This window comes from Thermobia domestica, chromosome 1 (assembly GCF_964235325.1).
Source record: "Thermobia domestica chromosome 1, izTheDome1.hap1.1, whole genome shotgun sequence".
In the NCBI taxonomy this organism is placed as follows: domain Eukaryota; kingdom Metazoa; phylum Arthropoda; class Insecta; order Zygentoma; family Lepismatidae; genus Thermobia; species Thermobia domestica.
Window position 1 is genome coordinate 361,439,443 of NC_137454.1, and position 23,365 is coordinate 361,462,807.

At 34.7% G+C, this 23,365-nt stretch overlaps 1 protein-coding gene across 2 annotated transcripts in view; it reads right to left on the reverse strand.

Annotated features, from left to right (window-relative positions):
- Positions 1-280: 280 nt before the first annotated feature.
- The window catches only part of ND-B15 (NADH dehydrogenase (ubiquinone) B15 subunit), an 88,020-nt gene continuing 64,935 nt past the window's right edge, over positions 281-23,365 (reverse strand). For both annotated transcript variants that reach the window (XM_081730642.1, XM_081730632.1), the window contains 2 exons: positions 5,307-5,450; positions 281-515 (listed from right to left, as the gene is read on the reverse strand). In XM_081730642.1, coding sequence (XP_081586768.1) covers positions 447-515; positions 5,307-5,450 — 213 coding nt within the window. In that variant the 3' untranslated portion in view covers positions 281-446. The remainder of the gene's footprint in view (positions 516-5,306; positions 5,451-23,365) is intronic.

Here is a 23,365-nt window from a genome sequence, read left to right on the forward strand (position 1 = left end):
TTTACTTAGTTGTTTATTTTAAAATAATGTACACAAATATTATCTTTTCCATCCGAAGCCGGGCACTTCTGCTAGTAATATACAAAGCAGGATCTTAGAAAAGGGTAGTATGAATTCTGGCTGGCGGACAAAACTTCCTAACTTTTTTCTGTTGCGATTAACGTTCATGTACCCTGAAAGCCATAAGTTAACACAATCGTAATTTTTCATATACACATTTGAATACATGACATTGTGATACGTTTATGCATGTTTCCTGTATTCAAGTGAATAAAGAACATTTGATTTTCTTATTGCTAATTTATTAAGCATTTTTATATAATCCACAACAGGCACAAATAACATTTAACCATGTTACTATACATAATTCTCCTATATACACACTTCACTAAGCAGCTTCACCTGACGTTCAGAACAACGTATTAATGTTTATGAACAGCATACGCTTAAATAAACTTGAATTTCCTGTCCCTGTAAGCAATCTGTCCTGTTCTTATCTTCTGTTCTCGAGCACTCTGTAATGCAGAAGAAAAAAAAAAATTACAACTGCTTAAGTTTGGTATCATTGATATTTACATTAAACTTTTCAGCAGAGAGGGGCAAAGTATGAAGGAAAAAAATAACAAAATATGAAAAATTATGAAGTTTTAACAATATACTTTTTAAATATGAACTTTATGTATATATCACCTTAAATTTATGTCATGTATTCATTGACTTTTCTAAAACTTGTCATAGGTTTCCACCATTACCTCTCTATACTATTACATAAAAGAACAGATGTGATTCACTGATCATCCCCTAGTCCAATATCTTTGAGTTTTACGTCCCACGGTTATGCCGGTTAGGCTAAAGGAGACGGTGATGATGAGAGATGAGTGAAATGGTGGAATGAAGAAAGTGGGAGGAAACGGGAGAACCCCGAGAAAACCCACGAGCACATCCCCTAGTCCATACTACTATAGGTACAAATACGGAATTTGGACAGAGTTAATTTTGTCACGAAAGCGAGAGATAAGGAAGGGTTTTTGGAAACAAGTAATGGAAGGGAGTAAAAGTGGGCTGACATTATTTGCCAAAAATACAGTACCTCATGAATCCTTGAAGGAAAATGAAATTCAACGTATAAACTTTCCATTAAATTTCTGCAAGTGTCGCGTGTAAAGAAGGAAAGGAGGCAATATCTAGGGTCTTCCAAAAGTCCTGCAAAAAAGTAAAAAGCTGTAACTTTGTAACCATTTATTGTATTTGTACAAAACTTTTAGTGGACTTGTAAGAAAGTCTGAAATTTTGTTTCCAAGCAGTCTTTTCGGGAATCCAAGAATGGCATTTCACAAAACTCACTTCATATGTCACAGTCTTCTTCCGTCAATTCCTGTACAAGTTTCAACTTGTAAGGCTTCACCTTTATTTTCTTACGAACGATATTGTATCATTGGCACTCGCAGCTCCAAGGATCTGCGTTTCAACGATTTCTTTGGACTTCGCAACACGCTTTCCTGCACGGACTGAATCACATCAACACTGGTTGTTGGCCTTCCGCTACGAGGCAATTCCAAGACACTTCCGGTAGCTAGGAACTTATCGTACCATCTCTTGATACTTGAACCTGCAGGTGGTTGTTTCTGATATTTTTGTCGGAATTTTCTTCTCGTCAAAACACTAGATTTTAACTCACAAAACCACGCCACACATTGCGCTTTCTCTTGAGTAGACGCCATTTTTGTCACGTGATTTGCGGTTATGACGTCAACGTTTACATCCGCTCATTGTTGCCAACAAAAATTTTAACATTTCCACTAAACATTACAAACAAAATACAAAATTGTAAGTAGTACTTTCAAAGTTACAGCTTTTTACTTTTTTGCAGGACTTTTGGAAGACACTGTATATTTAAACTTTCTACTATTTGTTGAGAAAATGACAAATGTGAGAATTTGCTTAAGTTAGATATGTAAAATTCGGCATTTAAATTTTAACTAAATATAATGGAACATGTGTTTGAATGTTTTCAAAAATCCCATTTCTAAGAGGGAATGGGTGGGTGGGGGGACAATTTCTATAATATTTAAATTTTTCATTATTTATCAAATACTTTCCATAAACCTATGCTTCCAGTGCGATAGGTATTTCAGTTAGTTTCAGTAATAATAGCCTACTATTAACAAGTAACGCTGTTAACATATACTATACCTTAAATAAAAAAGTGACATGTAAAAGAGGAGAGGCTTAGCGATAGAACGCTAAACTCTGATGCGGCGGATTCCTGGTTCGATCCCAGATCATGTGAGTTTGTGGTAAACAACATTGTGTCTGTGAGTTTTCTCTTTTCTTGTTTCATCCCAAATTCTGACTCCAATCATTTTATAGTCATTCACTTTCAGATATTCACCCGTATACAGAGCATAAACGTGAAAAGTCAAACGAGAAATTTAATTTTAATTTCATTTCAGTAACTTAAAAAAGGGATACAAGCCTGAAAATATTCAACTATCACCATCTTAGTTTGCCCAATTTCGCGTTAGCTTCTTCCCTCGTGGGATATAGTGAAGTAAAGTATTCCAGGGACCTTGAATACCACTTTAGTTCAGGACTTCCAGAAGTCATTCCATGACTTACTTGAATCATGCAAAAGCTGTGTATGGACAAAATAGGCTTCTAGTCTAAATAAACTGAATTTGTTCATTTTGTTATTCACTCATCTTTTACAATCTTGGCATATTCTTTTTAATGTATAAAATAATGGTATACCCATATCTGGAACTAAGAGCTTGCATACCGTTTATACGTATATTGTTTTTTCTAATCCTCTATCAATCACCAGTAGTAAACGAATCATTTACTAGAAGGAATGCTAGAAATCGATTGCGAAGAAATAAGAGAAGGAGACACTTTACAATATTTACATATTTCTTCTGAACCATTGCTGGGGACCAGTGGCGTATTTACAATTTTGTTTCGGGGGGACTTTGCTAATTTTATTCCTGGAAATGTGAAAATTATGCAAAATATTACATTTACTTTAATATAATAAATAACATTTCGGGGGGAGGCTTAAACCCGGAAGCCTTCCTTAAATACGCCACTGTTGGGGACAGAAACAGAACACGAAAATCCAATTCAGTTGAATTTACTTTGAAAACTCCACTCCATAAGAATGGGAAGGATTTTAGGAAATCCTAAATTGAGAAGTGACTTGCGTATGTACCAGTAAATTTAAACTCATGTCAACTTTGTCCTAGCCAGAAAGAAAAGATGTTTTTTTATATGCTGCAAATATTTGCAATTATTTTCTTCTGCCATCGAGGGAAGAAGGGAAACATTAGCTTGTACTGAACACACAAAACTGATATTTTAATATTTAAACATAAACATAATTTCTCTTTTACATTCATATTAATTTCCAATATCTTGGTATATTTTCTTTTATATGTATATATTTTCATTTTTGAATAGTACTAGTAGTAATACACTCTACACTTTCACTGAAAAAAATGCTGAACGATCTTAGTGGATGCACATTAAGATAGTAAAAAAGGAAACTTACCTTAAGCATCCTTTACAACAAGTAATATTGCAGAGAGCTTCGATGAAATACCGTCATATCTTCGGTACGATATTAACGAACTATGCACCTAAACTGGTTACATTGTGTGCTTTATTCTGCCTTTAACTAGTGTAATAGCCCAACAAAGTTTTTTTTTTTTTAAAAAGTACTGCTTCATTGATTTCTAATGCAACTCTTTATTAAAATTGTTTTTCCGAAAATTCCCCTAAATTCACACCCAACATTTGATGACTCATATCAAGAACCCAAAACCTGGATATCATTATACTTTAAACACTAGCATAGCAGGCCAAAGTCTACTACTATGCCAAGTTGATCCAGATCAGATGAGTTTTTCTGTTTGATCCTTTGATTGATTGATTGCCAATATGTAACTAAGTCCAAGGCCCAACTCTGATAGCCCATATCTCGGGAATCCAACACCTGAATAGCATATAATTTCACACGCTTGTATGGCAGGCCAAGATCTACCACTATACCAAGTTTGATCCAGATCGAATGTTTTTTTCTTATTTCTTTCATTGTTTGTTTGCGAATACGTGACTAAGTCTAAGGCTCCAAATTTGATGGCCCATTACTTGGGAACCAAACGCCTGCATACCGTAATATTTCACACGCTTGTACAGCAGGTCTAGGTCTACCCCATGCCAAGTTTGGTTCTGATCAGATGAATTGAGTTGTTGTTTTTTTCTTTTTTTTTTTCTTTTTGTTTGTTTGCGAGTATGTGACTAAGTCTAAGGCTCCAAATTTGATGGCCCATAACTTGGGAACCAAACACATGCATACCCTAATATTTCACAGGCTTCTATAACAGATCTAGGTTTACCACTATACCAAGTTTGATCCAGATTGGATGAGTTCAAATGCCCTTGATCTGTCAGAAAAAAATATATGAAGGACGAAAACGACGTGCGATTAAGTACAATGTATAAAAGTCGTATTGTCCTGAGACCACTATATGCTGTAGAAACGTCTTTGACTCCTTTAAGCACAATTTTTAACTGTTAAAATGCTTACACTAAAAAAAACAAGCATACCTAAGACTTCTCAAAGTATATGTAAAACTAGTTTAACTGGCACTAGTAGGAAGATGAATCACTGTATAGAAAAAAAAAATCATTGATACTCTCCTACTATTTTCCTAAAATGTCACTTTCCAGATTCCATACGATTGCCGCCAACAAAGAAAGAGATATGTATTCCAGCTTTTGATTTAATTTGGTTGTTAGAAAGCTTCAGTTTTTTCCATTTCATTTTTTATTCCATCGAAACCGCCTGCAATATTATTCTATTTGTAACGTTAAATAAAGTTTTGCTTAAGGTACAGATTCTCTTTTTATTTGTCTACAACGCTTTAAGACATTAAACTTGGTAGAAATCGAAACAACTTATCACTACTTTGAAATGCCAGAACTGGTGATAAATTCCGGGGAGCTACAACAACGTTTGTAAACCTTAGCGAAAATTTCCGGTGACGCTCATGTCTTATCTGTTTATTATTGATAGATAAAGCAGCCTTGGATTTCATCCAACGTTTGAACTTTCTCTTAAAATATGCATCATCATTAAAGATCTCAAATTCGTATTCTATTTCTGAAATTTGTAAACAAGTATGCAATCTACATTACGTTAATGAGTGAACAAGCGACTTTTATTTATTTATTTTTTTTTACGTAACTGCCAAATGAATAAACAGTCAATGTTGCATTATCTACTTGTATATGTATATGTCACTTACCCTCTCCTTATAGATCGCATACGTATACAACGCTATTGGCACGAGAACAAGTCCTATTCCATAGAAAGATGTCTTCGGAGTAGGCTTGAAGTGGTCATATTGGGTCACTTTCATAGCCATGTATCGCTGGATACCAGGATCAAGCTACAACAATAAATATGAAAGTTTCGTTATTAATTCATACTATAGGACGCATTTGAATATAAAAACTACGTGTAGATTTACTATACGGATCCACAAATTTGTAAAACTTACAAAACGAATTTGTAACAATATTTTAATAGATTAGTGTGTAAATAATCTTAAAGTGAATCTGTACACAGGAATGCAAGTCCATACCTCAAAAATGTTTGTTTAAAATACAAAAAGTTCTTACTGAGGAAGGGTATATATACACAATGAATTTATTTATGGATCCGTACAATAAACCTGTACCAAAAACTAAACCTTCCTTAGTACCGGGTACTTCTTTCTTTTGACGAGATCATTTCCCACTATATTGCAACCTTCTCAGGGGTCTTGGGCACCATCATATTTACTGTTAGCCGAAAAACACTAATTTTGACACCATGTACTGTTTTCTTGTCCTTGGGATCTTTTCTCTTTTACAGTACAAGAAAACGTTACAGGATGTTAGATTAGTTATTTCCGGCTAGCAGTAAACATGCTCGCGTCCAAGACCCACGAAAAGTTTGAAACATAGAGGAAAATGAATTCATAAAGAGAAAAAAGACCAGGTACTAAGGTAGGTTTAGTTTTAGATATATCTGTGGTTTTACGGAGGAGGAGGACCAGTTCAAACACGCAATTTTCACATCAAGACCTCTAAAATTTCCCCCTATTTTGCTAGTGGATTGTGCTCTCACAATTGATTGTTGTTCCTTAATATTTAAAGTTTAACATTAAGCAGCAACAATCAAAACTGTCAGCACAATTCATTAACAAAATGCGGAAACTTTATAAAAGTCTTGATCTGAAACTTGCGTGTCTGGACTTGCTCTCCTAAAAGTAAATAGTAATAGTATTTACTTTTATTTAATACAACATTATTTGCAGAGAATATTTATAATACTGAAGGTAAACACATGACCAATTTCTGTAGTGCAAAATTATGCCTTACATAAGGCATAATTTTGCACTACAGAAATTGGCCATGTGTTTACCTTCAGTATTATAAATATTCTCTGCAAATAATGTTGTATTAAGTAAAAGTAAATACTATTACTTGGCTCTGAACATTTCATTTGAAGCTTATACACTTACTGAAGTGCAAAAATTGGGAATTCTACTCCAGACTTTGTGAAAGTCTAACTTTTAGTCTTCTTGGTTGTACCTGGCTTAATAGCATTATATGAGGTGAAAGTTAACTTTGGTTTGAGCACTCAGATAAGGAAGAAAATAATAATAATAAAGAGGAGGTACTTTTAGTTTGTGAGTAGAATGTCTTGAGGCGAGAACAATATCTTTTCCTCCTGTTTTTCTTCTTTCCATTTAGTTCTTTAAGCAAAGATAACTTCCACCTGATTTAATAACAAGCCACGTGTAACCAATAAGATAGAAACGCATTGTTAAAACCGATAGTTCCTTTTCCATAAGGTGAAAAGAAAACACATTATAAAGATAAACTGTAAAGGTACACTGAAAGTTAGGTTTACATTTATAAAGTCTGTGCGTGCAATTTTCAACTTGAGTGCGCTTCCCCCCCCCCCCCCCCATATATATATATCAGTAGCGGATCGTAGTCTGTACAAGCACCGGTTGCAATGTTGTAATATCAAAGGTATGTAGGTACGCGCAAGTGTTCCCATCCCCCAGCATTCTTGAGTCTTATCCAAGAAATATTCAGGAAATATGAAGAGGAAAGTCTTTTAAGCTCTATTTGTATATTATTGATTAAATTATTTCTCTAATATTAATTTAATATATAAGCTATTTCCTTTTTTTCAAACAACCACTATCAATGTATGTTTATACACTATTTATATACGAAACCTCTACACTCATGTTATTGAACACGAGATAAATCGAATATATAGTGTGTGCTGTAAGCCATGAATGATGGCGTTAATCCGAAAAGCAGAAAAAAAAGGCAAGAAAATTGCATGCACGCAGTTAAACAAAATTATTTAATTATATAAACTATGCATTATTTTAGAATGGAAGGTCTTTCTTCGATCTTTCGGGCTTCAAATTTTTCTATTACCTTATTGAAATCTGAAATGCTGCTCGCCAAGTTTCTCTGAATAGAAAGCATCGCTACCGCAAATATTTTCCGCTTTATTTTCTTTAGGGTCCAGAAACACCTCTCTCCTCCGACAATATGCATTTTGTTAACATTTCTTTGTATAAATATACGGAACAAAAAGTCCATTTTCAGGAACCGCGTATTTTTTGTCTGTAAAGAAGCATGAAATCTAAGATGTTTTCCTTTGAAAATAATAATAAAAAAAAAATAGTTTAACATTCCAGCAAATTAGGCTAAAGAAGACAGATGAGTATTGGAAGTGAATGATTGATATTAATTTATGCTCTCCGCCGGAATTCGAACACGGAACCATGTGCACGAAAGACACAGAGCTAGGAATTAGACCAGTAGTAAGACATTTTCTTCTTGAAGACTCGATTGACGCCCCCCCCCCCCCCGAATAGGATTTTTTAAAAAATAAATCTTATCCCAAGAATTTTCACCTATGTATTATAAATGTTAAATAAAATCTATTGACTTCGAACGACCGCCCCCCAAACTTTCAGCCTGGATCCGTCCCTGCTACCACCAGACTTATATTTGTTCTTTGCGAGTTTATGTTTTGTGAATAACTTCTTTCTTCCACGCATCTGTATCTTCCTCACCCTATCAATTGAGTCAAGCGCTGCTAAGCGGAGGAATTCGTAACTATTACAGAAGCTGACCAGTTGTGGCAGAAATTGCAACCGCAAGGGACCAATACTGGAAGATAGGAGCGTTGCAAAGAATAAATCCACTTCCCCATGTTAAGAGATAGGAGCTCGCTGCCATATGCTCAATGTTACTGCTTCCAGTGGCAACGTTCGCTGCCACCGGAAAGGTAAATCTCTCTCTTTCTTTCCGTTTTTTTTTAATTGACTTTTTTCAGAAATGCATCAATACTGTTTTGCGCTCAAGAGCAAAGGTTTATTTTTTACTGATACACTACTTTAACACTTAAAAATATTTTTAGTATTAAAAAAATATCCGGTTGCACAACCATGCAACATATAGTACCAGCCGCCACTGATATATATATATATAGGGTGAATGTGCCACTAGTCAGCCCCTCACCAGTAGTCAGCCATTTACGCATTTTCGAAACAAAAATAAGAAAACGTTACGTTTTGACCCTTATCAATATGAAGCTTAGCTTTTAGACATTCATCCTCTACACAGCCGATCACATGTCACACCGAAATGTCACCTAGTGTCGCAGCAATAGGTGGACAAAGAAGACACTATGTTGTAATGCGTGAATCTACTACGTAAAAAATAACAGACGAGACTTTTTGTTACAAGTGTGTATTTGTTATCTAATGTAAAAATAATAAATATTCTTTTTATTTTTTAATTTGTATATATTAAGGAAATGAAAACAGAAAAAAATTTTTGGTAGATTTTGAGCATTTCGTTTGTATAGGGGGGGCCGAGTACTGGAATTGTAAAATGAGTGATTTTCTAATAGTCAGCCCCCGGGGCTGAGTACTGTAATTATAGCATATGTGTGCAATTTCGTCCATCACATGCCCAGACCAAGTATTCACTTCCCTTCTGTTAATGCCCAGACCAAGTATTCACTTCCCTTCTGTTAATAACATACAGCATGACTCACAAAGCTTTGTTTTTCCAGTAGTCAGCCCGGTAAAAATGCAAAGGCCGAGTACTGGTGCCTCGAAAGCCAAAAGTCAGCCCTGTTGGTAATTTTACTGCAATTTTAAATATCAATATCCAAATTTGCAAAAAGCCAGGTTTCCACTTACTCATTTCATGGAAGTAAATATAAATGAATGAAAAAGGAATAAAAATGGAAGTTAAGAAATTAAAACGGTGGTCAATTCACCAGTACTTAGAAGAGTCTCTCTACAAGCACTGAGGGCTGTAGAAAATGGAATGACTATACGTGAAGCTAGCAGAACATTCAATGTTTCTCGCAACACACTAAAATAGCCAAAGTTGGATTTGGGCAAAATAAAATGGATATATTTAATAGAGTATACAATATTGTAAAAAGTGACAATAGAAAGAAACTTTTCAAAGAGAGCTATCTAGGAGAGAAATGGTATAAATTGTTATTACGAGGAAACCCAGAATTAGTTTGCAGAGTTCCCGAAGGCAAGAGCAACAGTCACCGAAGAATTTATTCGGAAGTGGTTTAAGAACTCGAGGTACCTCCAAAGCATTAACGCATCCGATATTCTGCAAGATCCCACCCGAATCTTTAATGGTGATGAAACTAGTTTTAGCCTTTGTCTCGAAACAGGTGAAGTTATCGTATCGAAAGGTTTGAAAAATGTTTATGAAGTCCGACGTGCAATTGACAAACAATCACTGTTCTTCTAGTTTCCTCTGGCAAACGGCGAAACTGTATTTCCAATGGTTATTTTCCCGTATGTTAAACCATCGCCTGACATCACAGAAAGTATCCCAAAGGTCTGGTTTTGGGGAAGATCAGAAACAGGCCTGGATGAGGATTGATACTTTTTATGAGTATATTGTAAATGGTATAAACAAATGGCTGGAAGAAATAACGTTAAAAGACCAATAATTTTATTTGCTGAAGGGCATCGCACACATCCAACTATGGAATTTAATGTGTTTTGCATCGAAAACTGAATAATTCTACATGCCTTACCACCTAATACAATACACATTCTTCAGCCAGCAGATGTTAGTGCCTTCAAACCCCTCAAGATAGAATGGAAGAAGACAGTTCATGACTGGCAAAGCCAACCCAAAAACATAAGTCTGTAGCAAAATCTCATTTCTCTTCACTTTTGTCAACAGTAGTAAACCGTTCTTTTCTCTCCCATTCAATTAGAAATGGTTTCAGGAAATGTGGCTTGTGTCCTTTCAATGCAAATACTGTAGACTACTCTAAATACATTAAAAATAGCTTAGTGAAAAGACGTTTGGAAAAAGATTGAAGTGTATCGGCTGACTGATTTCCTCGCATATCCCTTCTCTATTTCCTTGTCAAGCAGATCGTACTGAAATATTGGTCCATAATGTAATGGAAGATGGTACGGTGTTTTGAAAGATGGTACATTACTTCAAGTTCAAAGCGCCAACGATAATATTGAGAAGTCATACACAGTCATAGATAAAGCTCCCGAAAAAAGTTCAAATAACAGTAGACAAGTCTCACCAAATTTTGAAGATAATTTATTTTGGCCAGAACCAATTGGAAGACTTCAGAGAGGCAACGAAGCAAAATAAATTATCAAGTGCCATATCGTCAGATGAATGGAGAAATATAATGATAGCCAAGATCTTAGAACGGAAGAAAGCAATTAAAGCCAAACAAAAAAAGAAAAGAAAGAAAGAAAAGAAAGAAAAGGAAAGAAAAAGAGCAAAAAAGAAAATTCCAACTTCCTGGAATTTTTGTGAAAAGACAACTACTACAATTTTATTATTATTATTATTATTATTATTATTATTATTATTATTATTATTATTATTATTATTATTATTATTATTATTATTTGTAAGAAGTAAATGCTTTATTTGCGTTTTCTAACTTAATAAAGGTGTTCAAACATGGTGATAAACTGATGGCTGTGACATATTTCTACTCTAGTTCTATGAGAAATATTCCTAACTTCGTAGAATTTTTATGAAGACATAATTCGATTTTATTTCATATTTTTGTGAGTTTTTTTTTTTCTTTTGGCGTTTTCTAACTTTTAACTGGAGTAATCAAATGATATTGCGATATACTGGTCATGAAATTTAGCTATGATCTAACAACTTTAGTTCTATTTGAAATGTTTTAGCTTCATGGTTGCTTATATTTTTACGAAGGGTCCGCTCAATACAATTTTGTTACAGTTTTTCCGAGAAATAAATGATGTTTTTTTTGTTAGACAATTATAATGTAATCTGTTATATTTGTAGTGTCATGTAGTAAAATAAAAAACGCTCCATGATATTACATCTGTTTTTATCATTAGTTTCAAATTTTGTTGGCTGACTTTAGGTTCGTTAATGGCTGAGTTCTAGAATGTAGTGGCTGAGTACTGGTATTTTTCGGCATTTTTAGGAAATTTATAAATATTGTTAAAATCCTAATAATGACATTAAAAACACTCCTTTCATTGTAAACTAGACTAAATAATGAATACATATATCATGAAGAAGTCTCATTCTGTTCAAAATTAAAATCAAAAATGACATTCGAACTTAAAATTTGAGTTAGGAGGCTGAGTACTGGCACATTCACCCTATATATATATTGTAGCGGTTTAAATCAAAGTTATCTCGTTTAATACTTTAAAGCTACGGACCACTAACAACATTAGAAATAATGAATAGCGAATAAAAATACATCCACGGTTAGAGCGGAATGGAAAGTAGGACGTTTGGCTTGTTAGCATAAAATTTGAGAACACTTGACTTCAAAAACAGGATCTGAAGAAAGTAACAGAAATATTTTGACATACAACAGTTACCAAAGAAAATATATATGCATAATCGAAGTAGAAGAAACAGTCCAGTTATTAGCCAATATATTCGTATTAAGATGGAACTTGATATTGATACACGTATAAGCTTAGCTTTGTCCACATATCTGTAGCAAAGCGCAACAAATACGCAGAAGCCATTTTTTCGTCTACTGCTACCAGTGGCGGATCCAGGGGAGGGGCGATCGCCCCCCCCCCCAGAAGAGGAAATGTTCTTATTTTATATATATAAATAAAACCCATCCCAGAGTTTGGAGCTCTTAAAGGTAGCTCTAAGTAGCAGTTTTACAACCCCCCCCCTCAGAAGTCCGTCCTGGATCCGCCCCTGACTGCTACTTTAGTTAAATAAATGACTACAATTACAATTCAGCTGAAAATTACTATTTTGACAACTGAATCTTGCAATAAATGGCTTTTACTACATGTGCGTGAGAGGATTGCACTTGGGAACTGGAATGGAACATCCGGTGCCTTTTTACGTAGCGATCACAAAACTAAAAATACATTTTTTTTTTTTTTGCTAGTTTCCGCGCAAATATACAGTTTAGTGGATACGCGTCTTTAATGTGAGTGTCTCGGATTTCATACCCGGTGGAAGGGTATCGTTCTATATCACGCAATACGTCTTATATTAAAATTGGGGTGTTTCTAGTTAACACTAGTAGGCGATGCTGCACAACTCGTTTCATTACTTGGCAAAATATCGCATGTGTATATATATAATAGATGTATATAAAAATAATAAATCACTATGCTATATAAAATTTAAGTGTATCTCCCCAACTTTGCGTGTTGATGCTAACTTGGAACCATTCTGGTTTAAACAAAGAAATATTAATACTCGTATATTTTTCTTCTTTCTTTCCAGAAGAGCAGTAATGTCGCACGAATGAGCAATTTTTTTTCAATTTCTAAATATTTCTCTTCTTATGGATTAACGAAAGTAAAACACCACAACATTTACATAAGCCAAAGCTTGGTAGAACTGCGTATGAAATTTTCTTTTTATCTTTGAACTTTGTAACTGTTTACTTAACCGTAGTTATTTAACACTAACCTTAGAATCTAAATTATCTTCTGAAGTTTATTAATTCCTATTTATAAAGAAAGTCCCCCCCCCCAAAAAAAAAGTTACACTGATCTTTTGTAGCTCTAAGCAGTTTTTCTACTATATAAATGATATTTCTTGAGCTATACTAACACTAACCCGGATACACACATATTAGCTAATATTAGAATGACTGACTATTATAATACGTTAGGAAAATAATTCTATGTTATTAGTGGTCATTTTTTATTGGGATGTACTTTTTCAACCATACTATCGATAAGAACAGTGAGATATATATCAAAGAGAATATATAAAATTAAAAACAGAATAAACATGCCTAGGAATTAGAGTTAATAATAATAATAATAATAATAATAATAATAATAATAATAATAATAATAATAATAATAATAATAATAATAATAATAATAACGAATGATTATATTAAAACCTGAGGAAAGACCACAGAACCTCAAAATAAGAAAACTGAAGTTCGAAGAAGTTCCCAAGCTAAAGTTTTTTGGATTGACAACAGACAATGAAAACAGACTCAACGAAACAATCTATCTATCTATCTATTAAAATGCTACAATAGCAACATAAGCGCTTGAGCTCCAACCTATAACCTCAGATTTCAAACCTTTTACGGTTTATTACGGTTATTTGTGATTTCACGTTTAACAGAAACAAATATTTTAAACTATGTCTACTTTAAATAAATTATTTAAGTAGATCTTTTCCATATAAAGTTCATCTTTTTAAAATTACTGTTCAAAGCCATTGTATTTTAATAAGGATTTTCCAAAATCAATGCAAATGAATTGTGCTGCCATCTTTGGAGTTCTTTTAATATGTTTGTGGGCGTTTTTGTTTGTGACCAATCCTTTCGACAATGAGATTTCGAAAACTATAGTCTCTAGAAAGATGACGTTTTCACTGATCGACTGCAACTTTTGTGTAGATTGTCCAGTTCTAATTGAATACTTAAAAACATGGCCATTATTTCTTTATTACATTTTTACGGGTACACTGAAAGTGTTGAAATTAAAAAAGAAAAAAATCCTAAAGCATCATATCTTACACATTATAATTTCAACACCACATAATTGTATAAGGGATTGCATACTACTCAGGCGTTTGTTTCATGGCCAAATTATAATGAAAAATGAAGGATCACCATTTCTCCACTCTAATAGCAAGTTGAATATTTATTGTTTGGAGTGTTTTGCCCAATGAGCACCATATATCACTGACATTATACTTAATTGTGTGTGTAATTATTACATACTGCATACAAGAAGAAAGAAAACACTGATCATATATGAATTAAAAACTCTAACCGGAAGTAAGCTCAAATCATGCAAACGGTGCGAGATATTGAAAAAGTAATCGACAAAATCTCCCCTTTATGGTATCTCTTGCCAATTTTTAACAAGACGTCTTTCACTTGTGTCTGTAAAGGGACATGTACATATGTGAGGAATAACAAGGAGATTCATGCTCATGTGTGAATGATGCGCTGTGTAGAGAGCGCAAGTTTAGCTAATATATATAAAAATGAAAGTGACTACGTTTGTGGGTTAATAACTCTTGAACCACCCGACCGATCTCAATCAAATTTTCAATATCGCTGATATGAACAGTGATACTTCCGATGTCCTTTAAATCCAAACTCAGCCCCGCAACTTGGGGGAAAGGGAGGAGAGCGATATACAAAAATGATCGGAAATGCCCGATATCAGAGAGTGCTTTAGTAATAGTAAAAAGTGACTGACTAACGAAACATATTACTAGTTTTTCTTATTTTAACTCAACGAAGAGGGTAATTAACGCTAGTTAGAGATAGAGTACAGGCAAGCAACAAAGATTACTTTAGTAACATCATGTTATTTACCAATAAACAAACAAGAAAAAAAATGTTAAAGAACTCTAAAATTTATATTATATATATATATATATAATATACAGTGGAGTCTCGTTAATTCGAATTTGGACAATTAGAAATATTGGATAATTCGAACAGAAGTCCATTCCCCTTGAAAACTGTATTGAAGACAATAGTAAAAAATCGTGGATAAATCGAACTTTTGAACCTATGTTTTGGATAATTCGAAGTAAATACAGTTGAAAATTTTTAATGTTGGACAGACGTAAACAGAGAAATACAGTTTTAACGTGTTTTCAGTTATCCAGATGCAGCCATAGGGAAGAGTAATACAAAAGATAAATAGAAAATCTATGTAATGATAAAGATGAAGGTGCATTGGGGAAGAAGTAAAGATAGAGAACGTGTGCCAATCTCATCTTGTTTCACAATTGGTTGAAAATTTCAGATGAATTATTGATAAAGTCAAAAAAATGTTATTAATATCGTATTCCACGCAATACATGAAATTCAAGATTTATTGACCGTACAAAAATAATCAAATTTAAGCAAATGAGGTGTACGACTTCTTCAAAGTGAGAACAGAATATTCAAATTGTTACTGATGTTTAATTGTTTGGGCTATTCAATGTATGTTGTAGTGTTGTACGTAAATATATTTTCCATTGTACACGTAGTTTGAATTATGTGGAGTCAATGTCGTTTGTTAGTTTGCGGTATTCGATCACGCAAATAATAAGCTGCTTTAAAGTAAAGTCTACACCATATGAATATGTTTTTGATGCACAGTACTTTGGTTTGTTTGTTGTTATGTGTGTAAAAATGAATGTTGTTGGATAATTCGAATTTTGATAGTTTTTTCGTGTCCCCTTGGACTTCGACTTAAAAAGAGCCCACTGTATATATATATATATATATATATATATATATATATATATATATATATATATATATATATATATATATATATATATATATATATATATATAAAACTCTACTGAAACCAGCAGTAATCTATGGCGATGACATATGGACACTACCTAAGACAGATGAAGAAGAACGGAGAAAGTTTTTAAAATCATCAGGAAATATACCGGCTGATAAGAAAACAACATTTGCAGAATACGAAATAACATGAAAATAAATGAGATGTTACAAAGACAAGACATAGTGAAGTATAAATGAGGTGTCTAATAAATACTGAAATAATATACAGGTAATGTCAGAGAGAGTACTACATGAGATAATCTACGGAAGGAGAAGAGTTGAGTTGATTTTGAGTCTAGCGTCCCTTTCAGCACCGAGGCTATATGAGGCGGAACCTACTGATTAACGTGGAATCCGAACCACATGAACTCCCACCGGGAATTGAGCCTGGATCTCTCACGCCAAAGGCGCGTACGCTAACCGGTTAGCCACGAGGGAGCTCATGGAAGGAGAAGAAGAGAAAGACCGAAGAGATAATAAATGACTAGCAAGACTATTTTGTGAGTCCTTGAATAAAGAGTTGAGAAAAAGACTCATAAAATGCTTCGTATGGAGTATTGTGCTGTATGGGTCAGAAACATGGACATTACGCAAAAATGATGAAAAACGAGTGGAAGTTTTCGAAATGTGAGTAAGGAGAAGAATGGAGAGAATTGAATGGGCCGAGAGGGAAACGAATGAGAAGGTTTAGAAACGGTTGGGGAGAAAAGAACAATTTTAGATACTATTAAGAAGAGGAAGAGAAACTAGTTGGGACATTGGCTAAGAAGGAACTGTACCACGAGGGAAGTGCTAGAGGATATGGTGAAAGGGAAAAGAGGGAGGCAGCGAAGGACACTGCAACTAATGGACAATATCAAAACAGAAAAATCGTACGTGAAGACGAAGATGGTAGCGAAAGACCGTGGAGCATGGAAGCTTTTCAGTTGCGGCAAATGATCTGCCAATGATGGCACAATGGCAGAATATCTAAGATGATTATGATGAGAAGATGCACATAGCTCTCCTTTTGGGATAGGCCAATATGGTCTATGTATGGATTCACGAAAATTTTCGACTCGTCTTGGTGCAACACTAATAATGGGTCGGCCCAGAAATAATAATAAACAAAAAGGTGTAACCGCCTGAAGTTCGAGTCGCTGTTCGGGCTTCCATTTATTTGTAACCAATTAAATTCGAGGTCTCTATTTAGGCGAACATTTATTTGTAATCGGCTTGAGTTCTGGTCGCTGTTCGTGGTCCTACCAATAAGTATTCTCCTGAGACTGGAACTTACCTGGATAGGACAATGAAGGACCTCTCAAAGAAGAGTTACAAACTGTTCCCAAATCGCTCGACGGTCTCACTAATGAGATGAGCATTAGGCGCCGAGAGGTTCGGCTGTCTCGTCTCGAAAACCTCACGGACGATCAGACGGTCATCCAGACCATAACGCACACAAACATCACTCATACAAACAACGAAAACACACTGGATTAAATAACACTATACTTATTTATTAGAACACTATTATATAAAAAAAATAGCAAAGATGAATGAACACAACACTAAAAACTGGATATGTAGAATAATTTTGTCGCTGAAATCACGCTTTGCCCTTTTTGGGCAATATAGCCCTTTATATATATATATATATATCTATAAGATCATAATTCGAATTTCACTGTAAATGCTTCTCTCACACCATTGACACACTTGGGGGTTAGCGCTGGCGAAAAGTTGTCTGGATCGTCCCACGATGAATCCAGTTGTTACGCTGAACCGTCCTAAAACGTAGAGATGAATCTTCAGCAAATTAAACAAGAAATTCTCCAAAGTAGAATGCGGATGTGGGAGGGCGCTATATAACATTTTAAAAGCACAAGGTCTGCGGACCTGGGACTTCACTAGTTGGGGCTAGCCGTAAGAAATCGTCCTTCACCGGCTAAATAGCTTGTGCCCCTTCACAAAAAGTCATATCTGAAGCTCGACACGACATGCGTGGTTACGGCTTCCAGACCTGGAGTCAAACTCCCTGAGCATCCAAGCTCAAGCTACGGGTTGCAATGGTCAACTCAAAGTGTTGGCAGTTCATTTCAAAAATTACTCAGTTAACTCACCTGTATGCACATACAAACAGAATATAGAAAACAATTTCTGTTAATTTTAGTCAACTGCCCATAATGCACTAGACACGGCGATAACTTTGGCGTGAGAAAGTACAGATAACGAATACGAAACAACGCAGTTGGTGCCACTTTGGTTGCTGGAACATCTGGTCAGCCCGTATTTCTCTAATCTATTATAATGTTTCCATAAGCGATTAAAGAAAGCACTTAATTCAGTTCCCAATAACTATAGAATATATACTGTGCATATAATGAGTCAGGGAGAAACACTGAAATGGTTAGTCATTCGCTAAAATGTTCTCAGCAAAATCAATTCGCTGAAATGTTCTCAGCAAAATCAATGTTTTAAATATATATATGAAAAAAAGATGAAAGACTTCTTTGTCCAATTGTGTGGGAAAGAAGCAATTCCCACCAAAGAAAGAACTTATGTGCGTTACAGAATAAAGTACAAATTGAAAATAATAATCACTGTCTTTACGAAATATACAAAAAATCCTTCTATAACCTGGTGGCGGTTATAAAGGTAAGTGCTGCTAATGAACAGAACACTTGAACATCGTATCAAAAGGTAATCGTTTTCTTCTGTAATTCCATCGCAAACGTAGTTGCATTCATTCATCATCAGCGAGGTGCGGATATATAGATATATATATATATATATTGTGGTGGATCCAAGGGGGGAGCTATAGGGGCTATAGCCCCCCTTGACGCTCAGATATACACTGGATAAAATGGGCTTCAATCCTGCTTTACACTGGATAAAACGGCAAAATATGGTTCAGCCCCTCCCTTAATCATATCCTGGATCCGCCCCATATATATATATATAAAGATGGAAATAGATGTTGATGCTTTAATAAATTGTTTTTGATAAAAGTTCCATTGTGGTACCAAGCTCATCCAGATTACCACAAACGACACGTCGTGCACAAATTATGGGCAGATGTAAGCAAGGAACTTGGAGTGGAAGGTATGTATATTTTTCTTTGTTTTGTCTTTAAAATATGAAGATTTAATTGATACACGAACGGCAAGTTTTTATTCGATTTATATTTCGTTTTTGTTCCTCAAATAATGATTTTACGAATTCTTGTAATTATTGACAAATACGTTTGAAATAGCAAAAACGGGTTTCTTTACTCATGGAGAAATTTTTTTAGAAAGTACACTGATTCTGTAATTAACTAAATAAAATTAGTTGCGCTTACCACAGAAGCATAATAATAATAATGGGAGCGACATTCACTCTATTTTGCACACAAAAGAAATTAATAGATATTATTATTATTTAGGCTCTCAGGACTTTAAGGTACGAATTTTCAAGCAAAAATATCTCACATTGAAGCTTTAAAAGTGACATTGCAACTTGATTCGCATTCGTAAAACTTCGGATCTAGCAGAGGCACGTGAATTCGCAGTTCGCATTCGCAATCCCATTTGGAAGCAATGGAGGCGCGGCCTAATGGTGGGTCGTTTTCCGATTGGATTTCCAGTTAAAAGTTTGAAAGCATTCCTAGTTTTTTTTTTTTTTTTTTTTCGTTCTGGCAACATATCATGCCCACCTGAGGCTCCTAGACTTGATGATGACTCAAACAATGTTTGGCAAAAATAATGTTTCTATATTTAAAAAAAAAAAAAAAGTGTTCATGTTTTAAAGATTTTAACTTCTACTGAATCATCCTTGAAGTACCTTAGAATGACGAATACTTCCGTAGGTCCTGACGCTTTTTAAACCACTGAATGATTTAGAGAGCGGATGGAATCTATTACGTGGTCAAACGAGGAAGTGATAAGAACTCTCGGAATATTTCAACTTATTCCATGTGTCAGAATCATTTCACAGAATAAGCTCACGAGACTCCACATCACGGTTCCTCAACTTAGTGTTCGTAAGATTTGATGGTATTATAATATTGATAATACAGTATGTTCTCGTCGTTATGATAAATAACGAAAGTCGAAAACAATGGTTCCAACGTTAATAAATTAATACAACATATACTCGTAAAAACTTCTTCAGTGATATTAAAGAGGGTAACAAAATAATCATATTCCTTTTAAATCATGATCATACAAATACATGACTTAAGAGGCTTAAATTAAAATACCACTAATTTTACAGTAATTATGTGATATCTTCAAATAGATAAAAAGATAACCGGAGTGGAACAAGAGGTCGCTAGACATTATTATTTTACATGGGATACCGTTATCACGACTCACTTATCTGCTTTCGACTTCAAGACATTTAGAAACTCGGCATTTATTTTCGCGTTTATAAATAGCTGCAAACGGGAAGCTACTAGGTGATTTGTGATAACGGTACCTCATGCAAAATAATATTGTCTAGCGCGCTCTTGTTCCATATTTCGATTATCTTTTATTTATTTGAAGATATCACATAATTACTGTAAAATTAGCGGTATTTTAATTTCGCAGTGATAAGGTCTCTTAAACACTAAGGTGGCCAGTTACGCATCTATCTATACTGTAATTAAGCTGTCAGTTAAGGTCACCCCACTACATTACTTTAGGTCACTATGACCACATGATACTGTCATATATTGTCCTAGGCAACGCTGGAGCAGGACCTTCAGCGTAAGAATTGGTCATAGCTGAAACCCAACCTTACGAAGGAGACGTAAATAATAATAATAATAATAATAATAATTCTCCTCAAGCAAAATACACCAGAAGTAAAATCGTTCCCATTCGAATTTTCGGAGCTGGACTACAGCCAACGATGTAAAAGGCAAAATCAGGAAGGATATTAGAATAGGAAAGTGGAACGCAGTTTGGAGAATCCAGGAAGTTTTTGGCACCAAAGAGATGAAGATCAATGGAAACATGGTGATACATTTTACCAACTATTTAAACATTCGTCATTTGAGGAAAACCGTTGAGTCGGTTGAAATAAAAGGTTGAATAATATCTAGGAAGAATTTGAAGTCTCAAGAAGACCATAGAGCTGGTACAGGTGTATCGAATAAAAATATAAATTAAAAGGTAATAACGATTCAGGACATCATGTAGATTTGGAATGACAGCCCTTGGATCGATAACTTTCTTTTTCTGGGGGAGGGGGGGGGAACGATGTAAGTACCTTAGGGATAACATATTCAACTACATCGACTACTTAGGAATAACATCGATTACCGGCTTCGATGGGTTAAATTAAGAAAAAATAGTAATATGTTCCGTTAATCAGTCACTTTTTACTAAAGCGCTCTTTGATATCGGTCATTTCATCTCAGCGACCTTGAAAACTATGTATGGATTCGACACTAATATTGCTTATATTTTAAAATCATATTTATATATCTCCTTTCTCATTCTCCCCTCAGTTCCGAGGCAGAATTTGGATTTAAACGGGATCGGAAGTGTCACTGTTCATCTCAGCGACCCCGAAAATTTTTGGCCATTTATGTATATATATATATATATCCCCTCGACTAAGTTGACTTTCAAAGTGATATGATAAAAAACATGCCAGGTCCAAACCTCATCCATGCCGAAAATTTGATCGAGATCGGTCGGGTGGTTCAAGAGATTAAAAGTCACAAACATAATCACCTTCATTTTTATTATATAAATTAAGAGTACTTTGCCAGCAGTCTGAAAGGTCGATTTTATAAATAAACAGGTTATCACACATAGAACTAACGTGTAATGCACATGATTATTATACACATACACGAGTTCCTGCCTATTTCGCCGAATGCCTTAAGCTACAAAATTAGCGCATATCTGCACTGCCGTGTCGTGACAAAACGCTGTAACTTTGGCGGAGAAGTTTTGCGAAAATGAGCCGTAAAGTTTTCATTCGAAAATGTGATCTGTATCGTGTAGAACCAGTGTATCTTGACTTTGAAAACACGTGGTTACATGTAATGTTACGTAAATGCATGTTGTGTGATTAAATTTGGTGAAAATTGATTGGTTGACCATTATTGCCTAGTTACACTGGTTCTACATGATACAGATCACATTTTCGAATGAAAACTTTACGGCTCATTTTTGCAAAACTTCTCCGCCAAAGTTACAGCGTTTTGTCACGACACGGCAGTGCAGTCGCCCATATTCTGCGAAACTTGAATTCCTATTTGGTCGAACCCTGTTTCGCTGAAAACTAGTTAAAAGGGAATTTAAGTTCAGAAAGAGATTTTTTCCCATTTAAGTCTCCCTTTTCTGATAGCTGATTTCTGCGCTTTGCTAATTTTCATGGAAAGCCATGCTTATTATCGTCGAGCAAAATGTTGCACTTAGACGTTGATACGAGATATTTTTGTTTTCCTTTCCAACCAATTTCTAAATAACTCAAGCATATTATTAAATTTGTAATGTTTTCTTTTATTTTTTAATTTCCCTAAGTTTCCCAACCTTAAGGAGTTTCTGTAATTAAAAATATACACTTGACAAACAAATAAATCTGAGATGTGACGATGAATTTAATGTTACTAATTCCCATTACATCCATAAGAGGCCTCATCACTGCGAAATTAAAATAACCGCTAATTTTACAGTAATTATGTGATATCTTCAAATAGATAAAAAGATAATCGAAAAGTGGAACAAGACCTTCCTAGACAATATTATTCTGCGTGAGATACCGTTATCATGACTCATTTATCTGTTTTCGATTTCCAGACATTTAGAAAATCGGCATTTATTTTCGCGTTTCTAAGTAACTGCAAACGGAAAGCTACTAGGTGACTCATGATAACGGTACCTCATGCAGAATAACATCGTCTAGGGAGGTCTTGATCCACTTTTCGATTATCTTTTATCTATTTGAAGATATCACATAATTACTGTAAAATTAGCGGTATTTTAACTTCGCAGTGATAGGGACTCTTAAATTATCAGTCTGGGTACAATTATAGGAAAGTTTGTGGTGTACAACATCGTGTCTGTGGTTTTTCTCGAGGTACTCTCTTTTCCTCGTTCATTCTCATTCTATAAATTCTTCCATCATTATTCACGTACTAATCATCGTCTCCCTTAGTTTAACGGGCATAATTATGGGACGCTAAAACGAAAAAAAAATATTTCATTTTCATTTCAAGAATTGATGAAATAGACTGTATGTCACTGAAAAGTAGCTGAATTTCTCTAGAGCTTAAGGGAGATTTTTAACGACGAAGCTTCTCGACTTGAAACTTTGTCCCTTCCATTTCAATAGTGGGCCATATTTCTGGTAACTTAAGTCTTGGAAAATGCAATAAATTTGAATGAAAAATTTGTACTAAACGGCGTGACAAACATCTTGGCATTTGAAGACGGCGCTCCAAGTTCCCTTTAAATACTGCCCGCAAATGAGAGGGCAGCGGTATTGCCA